The sequence below is a fragment of the Syngnathus acus genome, chromosome 6 (assembly GCF_901709675.1).
Source record: "Syngnathus acus chromosome 6, fSynAcu1.2, whole genome shotgun sequence".
NCBI classification, from domain to species: Eukaryota; Metazoa; Chordata; class Actinopteri; order Syngnathiformes; family Syngnathidae; genus Syngnathus; species Syngnathus acus.
In genome coordinates this window covers 5,778,923-5,792,677 of record NC_051092.1, presented here as the reverse complement: position 1 = coordinate 5,792,677, position 13,755 = coordinate 5,778,923, and the positions used below count along the sequence as shown (strand labels likewise).

At 40.6% G+C, this 13,755-nt stretch overlaps 2 protein-coding genes and 4 non-coding genes across 6 annotated transcripts in view; all 6 read left to right on the top strand.

Annotated features, from left to right (window-relative positions):
• The window catches only part of LOC119124533 (c-Maf inducing protein), a 31,093-nt gene extending 25,432 nt beyond the window's left edge, over positions 1 to 5,661 (top strand). The window contains exons 14-21 of the mRNA XM_037254610.1: positions 21 to 128; positions 215 to 331; positions 1,137 to 1,277; positions 1,467 to 1,514; positions 1,607 to 1,753; positions 2,202 to 2,307; positions 2,430 to 2,500; positions 3,001 to 5,661. Coding sequence (XP_037110505.1) covers positions 21 to 128; positions 215 to 331; positions 1,137 to 1,277; positions 1,467 to 1,514; positions 1,607 to 1,753; positions 2,202 to 2,307; positions 2,430 to 2,500; positions 3,001 to 3,054 — 792 coding nt within the window. The 3' untranslated portion in view covers positions 3,055 to 5,661. The remainder of the gene's footprint in view (positions 1 to 20; positions 129 to 214; positions 332 to 1,136; positions 1,278 to 1,466; positions 1,515 to 1,606; positions 1,754 to 2,201; positions 2,308 to 2,429; positions 2,501 to 3,000) is intronic.
• Positions 5,662 to 6,790: 1,129 nt separating this feature from the next.
• dkk3b (dickkopf WNT signaling pathway inhibitor 3b) lies at positions 6,791 to 13,387 on the top strand. Its single transcript, XM_037254623.1, has 7 exons — positions 6,791 to 7,082; positions 7,401 to 7,466; positions 7,546 to 7,620; positions 12,127 to 12,219; positions 12,472 to 12,616; positions 12,987 to 13,137; positions 13,210 to 13,387. The coding sequence occupies exons 1-7, from the start codon at positions 6,888 to 6,890 to the stop codon at positions 13,232 to 13,234; spliced, it is 750 nt and encodes a 249-aa protein (XP_037110518.1). The 5' UTR covers positions 6,791 to 6,887; the 3' UTR covers positions 13,235 to 13,387.
• Positions 9,999 to 10,072, top strand: trnai-aau. Its single transcript has one exon. It is a non-coding gene; the product is annotated as a tRNA-Ile (tRNA).
• Positions 10,310 to 10,383, top strand: trnai-aau. The gene has a single exon. It is a non-coding gene; the product is annotated as a tRNA-Ile (tRNA).
• trnai-aau lies at positions 10,631 to 10,704 on the top strand. The gene has a single exon. It is a non-coding gene; the product is annotated as a tRNA-Ile (tRNA).
• trnai-aau lies at positions 10,944 to 11,017 on the top strand. Its single transcript has one exon. It is a non-coding gene; the product is annotated as a tRNA-Ile (tRNA).
• Positions 13,388 to 13,755: the final 368 nt, after the last annotated feature.

The window sequence follows — 13,755 nt, the reverse complement described above, 5'->3', positions numbered from 1 at the left end:
ACTACTTCCTTGTACCTTAGGTCCATTCCTGTCTACTCAGCGTGCGTTCAGGAAAAGATGGCTGGTTTCAGCTCTATAGTCCTGGAGGGGTGGCCTGTGATGATGATGGAGAACTTTTTGCTAGTATGGTGGGTCTCCATACCCTCAATAACGTCATTAACCTTTATTTGTTGTGACTGGTAACAACTATCCCATCACTCTTCCTCAATGCCAGGTTCATATCCTAATGGGCTCCTGTTACAAGACTAAGAAGTTCCTCTTCTCTTTGGCTGAGAACAAGCTCGGTCCCTGCATGCTATTGGCCTTGCGTGGGAACCAGACGATGGTGGAGGTATGTTTATGTTTAATTCGAATGCAATTCTCTTAGTCTGTTTAAACATATAAAGTATTCACACGCTACATGATTAGGCTTTGGTCAACTTTTAGATTTGTTTGTTGAGGGCAACCCAAGACACCCTTGTGTTGTGGCGATGAGAATAAAATTGCAGATAAAGGAATTTATCACTTGCTAAGGCGATGTCCCACTTGAATGACTGCCATTGGGGCAATGAGATGTTTGGATGTTGTTGTTGATTTGCCAATGCAAGCCAATTGATGCATAGTGAGAATAGTTATGTTTTTCTCTAATTCTGAGATATGTAAGTATTCAAGTCCTCCTAACAATAATTGGTGATGACAAATTGGAATGGGTCTAAGATTTCATTGTTGAATAATAATAATAATGATTTGGATTGATATCACGCTTTTCAATATGGTCCCCTTCAAGATTTGTTTGAATGCTTAGTTTGGATATCTTAGCAAATATTGAAATTAACCAAATTTTAACATCTCCCTGACAATGTCAGCAATTTGTTGTCTCTTAAAGGTGATCTTGAGTGATTTGTCCAAACTTTTAAATGCAGTGTTATGCACGATGAGCATATTCCTGCGTAGCAAAGTTGGTGTGTGTGTCTATAAGAGGAAAGGTATATTCTAAGCACATGAATCACTTTCTTTCCACAGGCCTGTTTAAAGATGGACAAATGATCACAAATGCAGTGCTTCAACAATTTTTTTTCACTTCCAGTAACAGTTTGTCCATGGTGGCGGTCTGCCCTCGTGTCATCTAGTTTAAACGTTTAATTGTGTGTGGCCAGATTTTGTGTCTGATGTTGGAGTACAACATCATCGAGAACAAGGACACCCAGCTGCAAATCATCTCTACCCTGGAGAGCACCCAGGTGGGCCTCCGCATGTACGAACAGCTCTGTGACCGACAGCGGGAACTCAAAGAACTGGTGAGTGACTATTGCCTATGGATTTAAAGACACACATATCAAAGTATTTTTTAAGATATTCAAAAAAGTCAACTCGGTGACTAACACTTTGTTTGGCTAAAGCTACTCACACGCCATCTGCTGGCTGAAAATATTCTTGCAAGGTCATGTGTACTGACGCTATCTTTTTTCCCCCTCCCTGTCTCACAGCAAAGAAAAGGAGGCCCCACCCGCCTGACTCTTCCCTCCAAATCCACGGTAAGATAACAGCGATGAGCTCCAATGTCTTTGCCACTCTGTCCTCATATATGCGTAAACCTCAATTCATATATCGTTATGCTATGTTTTAGGATGCAGACTTGGCTCGCCTGTTGAGTTCAGGGTCTTTTGGGAACTTGGAGAATCTCAGCCTGGCCTTCACCAACGTCACCAGTGCCTGTGCCGAGCAGCTCATTAAGCTGCCTTCGCTCAAACAACTTAACTTGTGGTCCACTCAGGTACAAACGCACGCGCTCACATGGAACAATCAGAACTTCTCTATTGTTGTGATGAGCTCAATGTATCTGACAAATTTACATCTACCGTATTTTCCGCACTACAAGGCGCACCTAAAAACCTCCAATTTTCTCAAAAGCCGACAGTGCGCCTTATAATCCAATGCGCCTTATATATGGACCAATATTGAGCCACTACAGCAGGCGTGTCGAAATATATGGATTTATATATGGACAAAGTTTTAAAATGGGCCATTCATTGAAGGTGCGCCTTATAATCCGGTGCGCCTTATAGTGCGGAAACTACGGTAAATTATGACAGGCTTTCATTGCATAATAATCATGTGACATTATAATTCAGTAATTTCATTTCAATTCCATAGAGATTCAGAAAATACGACAGACATTCAATAAAGTATGTACACATATTGAATGTACTTTATCTCCACAGTTTGGGGATGCGGGACTGCGGTTGTTGTCGGAGCACCTGGCCTGCCTTCAGGTGTTGAATCTGTGTGAGACGCCTGTCACTGATGCTGGATTATTGGCTCTCAGCTGTAAGAAAACACATAGTGCTTGCGCATTCTACCAATCCGTTGTTCTAAGAATTCAATGAGAATAGGTACGAATAGTACAATTAGTAACCATTCAACAAATTGTCTACGTATGCTTGTTTCAGCCATGAAGAGTTTGTGTAGTCTGAACATGAACAGCACCAAGCTTACAGCAGACACATATGAGGACCTCAAGGTAAATACAAGCCACAACACGAATAACGACAAAGGCTACGTTTGGTTTTTTTTGCCCATATGCGATCTGTAGTTTGCTTTTAAGTCTCAATCCCGATTTTATTTTATTTTTCTTCAAATTTGACCTGGGCACACTCACATATGTGATCCTAGATCAGATATGTGTCAGATTTGTTTTGGCAATTTTTTGCATTTTTTGCTGATCACTACCAGGCATGGCTGAGAGCAAAGTGAGCAGGAGCATAGCGCTGGCCAATGATTAGAGCAGACACATGACCGTGTCAACATGCAGAAACATGCCTGTTGGCAGGAACATGGCTGTTGTTGGCTTGTCAATATGTTTGTGCTAGCTTGATGAACAAAGTTTTTGCGCTCAGTGATGCATGATAAGTTTTGCAGTTTATATTTTCTTGCCTAAAAATAATTTTTTTTAATCGAAGTTGAAGAAATGAAGGATCCACTGTACGGGTTGTAACGTCTTATGCGCTATACTCCCCACAGGCCAAACTGCCCAACCTGAAAGACGTGGATGTTCGGTACACAGAGGCTTGGTGATCGACTGTGCTCACGCACCTTGTGTGGGAAAGCAGACTCTCACAAAAAAGCATAGCCACTCTGAAAACTTTTTTTTTTTGGTCACATCATCTGATATTTTCATCATTAGACCACGATGTCAGACAGCAATCATCAGGATCATCTTACTTTAATGTGTGTGTGAGTGGACGATACAACGACGCCATAACCAGGAAGGAAGGTTCCAATTTTCTCCGACAATGAAAGCTTTGTGGACTTTGTTGCTCCCCTCGCTACTACTAGTGGACCCTTTCTTTTTTTTTTTAATGTGATCAGAGGTTGTTCAAGGACCTGCGATACTGTAACAAAACGGATCTCTTTTTCTCTCTATGTATATCCTTGTAATATGTTGTCACATATGTAATCTGTTTCTGAACCGGTCCAACTCTGATGTTCTGTGGCAGAGAGTGATACCCACTCCCAACCTTCCGAAGGCTCTTTATCATTTTCGAATCGCTCATGTAGATCTCACGTGATGAAACGCTTACTGTACATTCCAGCTCTTCTCTGCCCTAATCCAGGATGTAGCTATTTAAGTGGACTTTTTCCTTTGAATCACATCAGTCCCCCTTGCATTATCCAGATTGATTCCCGAGGCCTCCTTTTCCAAGACTTTGGTTGGGAACGGTGCTGCCTTTGCGCGTTGTAAGACTGTGCCTGCTCCTCATTTACAAACATATTCAAAGGCAAGGTTTTTACCAACTTAAATATACAGTACATATTTTTCCAGGCATCTGCAATTTCATATACTGTGTGTTTATATGAAGATGAATGTCAGGAATTACAATTGACAAACTTGGAGTAGGAAAATTCAACCGTGATAGCAAAATATGTCCCTTTTTCAGTTTGTCAGTGTACATTCTGATTAGCTCTCATTTCTATTTAATAATAGGACTTTTGTGTAGCAGTAGCTTGGCAGTCTGGGACTGCCTGTTGTTTATAAGCCTCTTTTACTCTGTGGGATTTGATCCTGGCAGTTTAGATGTACACAGACTTTGTTCTTTTTAGTTGTTTGAGAACTTGTTTTTGACACATGAAGCCAATATCGAGCGCGCCCGTACATGGATCTCTCTGTACTATGCCATGCTGGTCACATAGTTTATGTACACGTGTATACGAGAAACGTCACCAGCTAAGAGTTTGTATATTTTCATAAGCTCAGTCTTTCGGACCCTGTTGTTGGACACGGAGAAAGGACACTTGCCAAACAAATTTGTTTTTGTCTTGTTGTGTCAAGCCAACATGAGCTTCTTTCACTACACTGGTGCAGCAGATCTCATGGTGAGCTACCCGTGCAAAGGCACAGTCTGACCTCCCCTGTCAAGGTCATACTGAAAACTCGTTTCTGCTGTATTGAAATCAGTGGTGTTCGTAAGGTTATTTGTAAGCAAGATGTTGGGACACAATTCATGTAAATATATTGAGGTGGGCTTTTAAGGACAATGACTTGGGCGAGGGGAGGTGTGTGTGTGGGGGGGGGGGCAACCTTTGGCCATAATTGTCCCTCGACATTCCCTCAAAGCGTTGCCTGTGTATTGTGGTAACATGACATTATGTGGTAATTGCCCTGGCTCACTGCAAGTCACCCAATTTTGTCCCATGTATGCGGCTTCACGTTGAGACAAAATAAGTCAAGTCTACCTTTTTTCAGTCCCTTTGGCTCCATCTATTTTCTTTGTACGTGCCACCTGCAGGCTGTTGAAAAAAGCAAGTTTCAGCAGAAAATAGAATGCCGTCCTCTGCGACTTCCTTACTTTACTATTTATTTGGTGAAATGCAGCTTTCTGTTTGGTCAGTAAATTTTGGGCCATCCGCATCCTCACTAACTTTCATATCCTGTATAATGTACATACAATTGTAAATAGTCTTTCTTTTCTTTCTTGGATTGGAATCATTTTTAAACCCTTCTTGCGTTTCTTTTCTGTTTTAATCTTGGCTCTCCTTCATCAGTGGGCCGGTGTTGCCTTCATTTAGCAATCTCTGCGGTTGTTTTGTTGTTTCACACAAAAGTGCACTGTAATCAAAATTGTCAAAGCATCATTTTTTTTTTTTTTTAAGTTTCTGGCTTTACTGATTTGATGATAATTTTGTTGGTCATGTTTTCAGGGTTGTTTTGCATGTATGTATCTCGACGTCATCTGATATTTTCATTTGGGTTATTTTATATAAGGTTTGAAATCGTGATAAAGGGTTTGATCACTATCTGAGGCTATGTACTGAATTAAAATGATCAATTTTCCCCCCGTCATCCTTTCAAGCCATGACACATTTTGTCATGTACTGTAATTGTTATCATTATTTACAAAACCTAATGCAGTCCCATTATTTTATATATATATATATATATATATATGTATATATATATATATATATAAAATATTTCTCCCACAAAATACTGCAACCTTTGTTACCTGACTATTTCAGGAGCGCCACATTAGCCAATATTGCAGTTCAACTGTTTTTTTTGTTTTTATCTCTAGTTTGCTTTGGTTGCAAAAAAATTAGATAACCACTCTTGTGTTTGAAAACATACTGCTGTGGCTACATCTACTGGTTGCGTGATGAATTAATAAACTACAGCCAAAATCACGGTGGTCCCTGCTACTGTGTCAGTTTTATTTATTGTGGTTTTTGTCAATTTAAAAAGAATATTTTAATGATAATCAGTGAATTTTACAGGTGCTGGTTATTTGAATTAAGCCACGCTATTTATTTGTGTTTCAGATTGCTCCTCTTTCTCAGAAACACATCAAACAGCTTATTCTTTGTGGCCGAATAGAGGCTACTACTTTTTGTCTTGTTTGTAAATGTGGGGCAATCATTTTCTTCTTAAATGTTCACTTCCAATTGTGTTCCTAAGAAATAAGATTTATTAAACTCCCAATAAACAGCAAGTTTGTACAATTTTGAAATGCTCTGCAGTTAGAAGTTTGGGTCATTCAATGTAAGGATCTTATTAGATTGGGCAAATCTCAGTTTTGAAATCTGACTGAAACCTGAAGAGATTTATTTTTTGTCATTCCTCCTTTGTATGTTTGGGGGGCAGCTGGAAAGAGTGGTCATCTTATTTTTTAGTTTTAGTCCTTCTCAGCATTGATCTGCTTACTGGGTTATTGTTATTACTTTTATTGTATTTATTATCATTATTATTATTGTTGTTATTATTATTATTATTATTACTGCTGCTACTATTCTGTGGCTGTAATAAAAAAAAAATCTTCAACATGTTGTAAAATAATTTTAAACAAAAATAAATTGTCTGTGAGTATGTTCTAGTTGTAAGTGTTCATTTTCTATTACATACAAAAGTCTTTATTTTCTAATGACAAGCTTTTCACAAACCACTGTCCACGGACATGCACATAACATTTTATTGATATAAAATGTGAATACTGTATATTTTTATGGATCGTTACGAGGCATTAAGGGAATGGACAGCGCCATCTGTTGGATAATATGGAGAGGTCTCTCCACTTCATTCACTGTAAATCACTGAAAATATAACAAAGAAATACGTATGGGAAACTGTGTGGAAAAGATAAACGTGATCTACCACTAAAGTATGTACTTATTTGCGGATCATCCGTTCATTGTACTTCAACTCACTTTGCAGTCCCACTATTTAGGTGAAAATAACATAATAGTCCCCATAGCTGTGTGCAGCTCCTCCATGGAAAAAAAAAAAGGATCCTCGTCATTGAAGCAAATTCGTAATCCTGCTCAGACTTTCCAAATAAAACCGATCCAGCTGTGTGCAGTGGTGCGTCATTCGTCTTGAGCGCTCCGTGGACTCACAAGAAGGAACAGAGGCAGAAATGTCCGGCCATGCATTATTCTCACTTTCTTTCCGTTTGTGTTTGTTGTGGGCGTCTGTCGGAGTTGTGCCGAGCCGGGCAATGATCATTCTCGGCGTCCAGGAGCAAGGCTTTGTCAGCTTGAACGACATGTTCCGTGAAGTGGGGGAGTTAATGGAAGATACCCAAAACCTACTGGAAGATGCCGTCGACCAGGTCTTGCATAATATCATATGGCCATTATTGTGTTTGAAACGAGTGAAGGACAAACATAGGCAGTCCAGGACTAACTTAAGTTTTTGTTGTTGTTGCTTTTCTGCACTCTCATCTGCTATTAGTTAAAAACCAGCGGGGCAAAAAAATATGATAGCATGCAATGTCTTCATCAATGCAAATCTACTTCAGTATTAAATACGCTGTTAAAGTAATTAATGTCACTGAGGCCCATCTTTTGCTATCAGTATTTTTTTGCAATTCTATACGTTGTCCAGCATTTTTGTTGCATGCAATTTCCAAGTGAATTCTAATTCTCAGATAACAACGGAGACTGCCAAGTCACTGGAAAATCATCATCATTATCACCACAGCGACACTAACAAGGTACTTCTTTAATCCTTAAGTATCAGAACTACTAAAGAGTATTTCAAAGCTATTTTTCTTCTTTCTTTGTTTTTCAAAGAAAATGAATAGGACAACAGGAGAGACAGAATCATCACATGTCCATGTGTCAGGCAACTGGAACAATGTGTATCATGTAAGTCTTCAGCATACCCGTCATCTGTCTTGGAAATGTAGACAAATCACAAAGCCACAAGGGATAGTGAGATAGCAGTGCAATCGACTTTAGCAATGGTCTCTGACTAAGTGTTAAGGAATCCCAGTTTTGCTTCCCAAAGACACAGACTTAAAGTTGAAGTCAACCCCAAAGGTTCTTTGCAATAACATGTTTTACGTACCCCCACTAGTCTAAACATGACCTTCTGATTCATATTGCGTTTGTGGAATATGAGTTAAGAAGCAAAATTCACCCATTTTTCATAAATGTCAGGGGGCGGCCATTTTGACACTTGCTGTCAACTGAAATTGACATCACAGTTGTCTCAGGTCAACAGTTCTCACAACCAATCACGACTCAGCATCAGAAAATTGATAAGCCGTGATTGGTTGTGCTCATTTAATTCATATTCCACAAAACATTAATCGGAACACTGTGTTTCGATTAGTTGGGCTGCACAGAACATATTATTGCATAGAAATGTTTGGGGTTGACTTCCCTTTAAGAGCAAAGACCAGAAACTTATGATATAATAACAGTGCTTGATGTATGACCTTTTAAATCCAAATGTCATCGACTGGGAGGGATTCTTGGTTGGGCTGCTTCAAACTGTGACTGCATTAACTAACACACCAAGATGGTTTTTGTTTTCATCATTTGTCAACAGGCAGCGAGCATGGTTGCGGTCAGGTTTTTTTTATTATGCATATTAAATCCCTTCAGGGGAAATTTAACTCACAGTGCTGAATATTTTATGTAGTGTGTGTGTGTGTGTGTGTGTGTGTGTGTGTGTGTGTGTGTGTGTGTGTGTGTGTGTGTGTGTGTGTGTGTGTGTGTGTGTGTGTGTGTGTGTGTGTGTGTGTGTGTGTGTGTGTGTGTGTGTGTGTGTGTGTGTGTGTGTGTGTGTGTGTGTGTGTGTGTGTGTGTGTGTGTGTGTGTGTGTGTGTGTGTGTGTGTGTGTGTGTGTGTGTGTGTGTGTGTGTGTGTGTGTGTGTGTGTGTGTGTGTGTGTGTGTGTGTGTGTGTGTGTGTGTGTGTGTGTGTGTGTGTGTGTGTGTGTGTGTGTGTGTGTGTGTGTGTGTGTGTGTGTGTGTGTGTGTGTGTGTGTGTGTGTGTGTGTGTGTGTGTGTGTGTGTGAGAGAGAGAGAGAGAGAGAGAGAGAGAGAGAGAGAGAGAGAGAGAGAGAGAGAGAGAGAGAGAGAGAGAGAGAGAGAGAGGAGAGAGAGAGAGAGAGAGAGAGAGAGAGAGAGAGAGAGAGAGAGAGAGAGAGAGAGAGAGAGAGAGAGAGAGAGAGAGAGAGAGAGAGAGAGAGAGAGAGAGAGAGAGAGAGAGAGAGAGAGAGAGAGAGAGAGAGAGAGAGAGAGAGAGAGAGAGAGAGAGAGAGAGAGAGAGAGAGAGAGAGAGAGAGAGAGAGAGAGAGAGAGAGAGAGAGAGAGAGAGAGAGAGAGAGAGAGAGAGAGAGAGAATTACGTGACTGATAACTTTGCAGAGAGAGAAAGACAGGTGACAGTTTGACTAAGCAGAGCTCTAATAGTTTGTTATAATGAGTTATCAATAAGTTCTTTTTGGGAAACATTGATTTGACTAGACTGATAAGAGCTACTCTGCACATATGAGTAACTCCAGTAGCATTTGTCTGGACCATATTGAGGTAATTGCCATATTGAAGTAATTACAGGGTTGTCTGGCCCTTACTTATAGTTTCCAGTGTGTTATATTACTTCCTCATGACATATGCTGCAAAAAAGCTGGGAAATTCAGTGAGTACAGAGGATGATTATTTTAACATGATCTGGTCAACAGATATATTTGCAATTATTTTATGTTTTTAATTCTAATAATGGTTCTGACTGGACACAAGCTATGTAAATGATAATGATATTGTGCAAAACTGTAAGAAACTAAATGTACAAAAACTAATCCAGATAATCAGTTACTTTTCCTTTTATCTGGCGGTAAGTGTCCTAGCTTTAAATCCGATTTAGTTTCAAATTTAACCAGTGCAGCAGTTTTCGGGACATTTGTTGAACAGAATTAGTTTTCGTTCAGACGTGTTAGCTCAGTTGAGCGTGGTGCTAATAACGCCAAGCTTATGGGTCCGACCCCCATGTGCGCCACTGTCTTTGCTTATGTGCTTCTTGAGCTTTGCCAGATCAGAAATGTTGACAAAGTCCTCGCTTGAACATGCTGTTCTTAGTTGGTTGATGTTGTCCATCATTGAGGTCTCATACGTTGTATGTTTTATTTTCAGCAGACCCAAAGGAAATCGCGCGTCACTCCTCTCATTAAAATGTTAGAACTTTTAAAGCAAGGCAGGACTTTTGGGGACATTTGTTGACCAGATGCAGACCAAACTGTGGCCTGTTAGCTCAGTTGGTTAGAGCGTGGTGCTAATAACGCCAAGGTCATGGGTTCGACCCCCATATGGGCCACTGTATTTACTTATGTGTGCTGCTTGAGCTTTTCCAGAACTGAAATGCTGCAAAAGTCCTTGCTTGAACATACTGTTCTTAGTGGGTTGATATTTTCCATCACTGAGTTGTCATACATTGTATATGGTTTTATCTTCAGCAGACCCAAAGGAAATCCCTCGTCACTCCTCTCATTAAAAGGTTAAAGCAAGGCAGGACTTTTGGGGACAATTGTTGACCAGATGCAGACCAAACTGTGGCCTGTTAGCTCAGTTGGTTAGAGCGTGGTGCTAATAACGCCAAGGTCATGGGTTCGACCCCCATATGGGCCACTGTCTTTGCTTATGTGTGCTGCTTGAGCTTTTCCAGAACTGAAATGCTGCAAAAGTCCTCGCTTGAACATACTGTTTAAAGTGGGTTGATATTTTCCATCACTGAGGTGTCATACATTGTATATGGTTTTATCTTCAGCAGACCCAAAGGAAATCCCTCGCCACTCCTCTCATTAAAAATCGTGTACATTTTAAACCAAGGCAGGACTTTTGGGGACATTTGTTAACGAGACGCGAATCAAACTGTGGCCTGTTAGCTCAGTTGGTTAGAGCGTGGTGCTAATAACGCCAAGGTCATGGGTTCGACCCCCATATAGGCCACTGTCGTTACTTATGTGTGCTGCTTGAGCTTTGTCAGAACTGAAATGCTGCAAAAGTCCCCGCTTGAACATACTGTTCTTAGTGGGTTGAGGTTGTCCGTCACTGAGGTGTCATACATTGTGTATGATTTTATCTTCAGCAGACTCAAAGGAAATCCCTCGTCACTCCTCTCATTAAAAATGTTTAAAGCAAGGCAGGACTTTTGGGGACATTTGTTGACCAGACGCTGATCAAATTGTGGCCTGTTAGCTCAGTTGGTTAGAGCGTGGTGCTAATAACGCCAAGGTCATGGGTTCGACCCCCATATGGGCCACTGTAGTTACATATGTGTGCTGCTTGAGCTTTGCCGTAACTGAAAAGTTGCAACAGTGCTCGCTTGAGCATGCTGTTCGAAGTGGGTTGAGGTTGTCTGTCATTGAGGTCTCATCACTTGATATATGGTTTTATCTTCAGCAGACCAAAAGGAAATCCTTCAAGAGATTCAAGATTCAAATATAAGATTTGAGTACTTTGGAATTTGTGGATTGAGCAATAGTTACACATAAATTAGCTTTATGGTTAATATATCGACATGTATAAACATGCCATTTAGCCAGCAGTATCTTAGAAATGTATATTTGTTCTGATTTGTTGCATGAGTAAGTATTTTTGATTCACTCGTTTATTTTTACTCGGTTGTTAGAAAAGATATTTGTGACAGCGGTTTCATAGCAGACCTTCGTGACGCCGACATTGCTCCACTTTCTACTACAGCAATGCATTTAACACTGCTTGATACGCCCACTCGCCCAAGCTGTCGTAAACGAAGATGAAAAAGCTCTTGTTCACATGTTTTCAGTGTTTCCGGTGGAGCATTTGAAGTTCCAGACACAAGTGGCATGTCGTCGCTAGACCAATCTTCTAAACCAGTCTTCGGGTAGCTCGACGTATTAAACGTCGAGAAGCGGGTAGGAAACCGTAGAAGAAGGGAGAGGCAAAATGAAGGCTACGAAGGTCGCATTTTCATAGCCTTAACTCATGGCCCGTCTCCATAGAAACCAGGCCAGATTTGAGGTCTGGTTGTCGAAGACTGCGTGAATTAGGACACCAGCGGTACTGTCTTGTTGCGCCGGGACATACTGAAGATGCCCCATATCAGGTCTTTGCTTCAGTTTTGAGCTGCCAGGAGAATGCTGGGACTCACCTGCACCTCATAGGTATGTTCTCCCAGGAAAGGTGTAGTTTTGGTTTATGATGATTTATGATGGTTTATTATGATGACGAATGATTAATGAAGAATTATCTTAATCAAGGTTGTATGTGGAGATTGGGGCAGACGATTTGAGGATTCTGTGCCAAAAAACATCACAGAGATTAGTAGTGCAAAGTTCATGCTTGATTTTTTTTCCCCATCAATGATTTTATGCGTGTCTCACACCACAGGAGTGCATGGTGGACGAGGACTGTGGTGAACAGAAATATTGCCAGTATGTGATCGACAGCTCCAAGTGCCTCCCATGCATACCAACTGATATGGTGGGAAGTCTCTTCTTTTTCTTTCTGTTCATTAACCAAGCCTATTTTTAAGTGACAAATGGAAAAATGGCTACTGGTGTCGTGATTACTAAGGTTTAAACAGACACAAACTGAGACGCTAAAGCACCTTTCAAAGTGCACACATTTACACGTGATCACATCAACAATCGAAAGCTTAGTTATAGCTAGATTGACTTGTGATTTCAATTTAACTCCCAATATGTACAACTCTGAATGTCTTTCTCTTCTTAGCCTTGCACAAAGAATGAGGAGTGCTGCTCAAGTCAGTTGTGTGTTTGGGGCCAGTGTACAGTCAACGCCACCGAGGGAACAGAGGGAACAATCTGTCAGGGTCAGAATGACTGCAGAATGGACCTCTGTTGCGCTTTCCAACGAGGTAACCTTGTTTCTCCAAGACTTCCTCCAAGACTAACATTGAAAGTTGCAACCCGTTCTATCCACACACTTTCTGCCACATATTTTTTTCAAGGTCAGGACCTTTCCCCCCCCACTGACTCTGGGCAAAGTCAGGCATTCACAGTCACATTCACAGCTATGGACAATTTAGAGTTCAGAAAATGGAGCATGCATGTTTTTGGAATGAATGGAGAAAAGCGTGTGGAGCACATTCAAACTCCAAGACGCATTCCAGATGTGCTACTTTTTTTCTCATTGGTTCTTTTTTTTTTTTTCAATAACTATTTTGAAATCCAAGCGTTTGAAAATGCCGACTCTCTGTCATCTACCCCCTTCTCTATTCTATCCAGAGTTTTTATTTCCTGTGTGCAATCCCAAACCGGGAGAGGGGGAGGCCTGTCTGAACCAACCCAATTTATTGATGGACATGCTTGCCTGGGACCAGGAGGGTCCTCGTGACTACTGCCCATGTGCCAATGACTTGCTGTGCCAACCTCAAGGGTAACAGCAAAAATTAGTACACAATTAATGACGTAGGTCCTAAACTATGCTCCCTAAATATTTCTTTTACAGACGTGGATCAGTTTGTGGGCCGTAGGACAGAAGTGCAGGAGCTAAAATACAAGCAACAGTGAAGGAGTGACTGATGATTGACCAAACAACCGACCGGCTGCAACTTAGTTTTTCAAAATTGGAAGGCGTTGCACTATTTTTATATGTATTATTTGTAATAAAAGATGCAAAGACTCAATAGAAGATTATTTTTTTCCTCTGAAATTGACAGGAAACGACTGAACACTAGGGGGCCCACTCATGTTTTATCTGTAAGGCACTGTTATAAGAAATTCATGCTGAGCTAGTTGCTTCAAACTTTTAGCCTTGAATTATGATGATCGGTTTTAGGGTACGATTACTGCTTTTATTACCTCTTTATTGTTTTTACATCGCTGTTTCCTGGTCTTGACAGGACAAAAAGGACAACAAAATGTTTTCAAATGCAATTCATGGAGATCACGCTCAGTCCCGTACTGTACAGTCCAATGACTGGGTTCTTTAAAAAAAAATAACAATTGTGGATAAATGTCAAATGCTGTTTTTATACATTTTCGGGATTAAAAC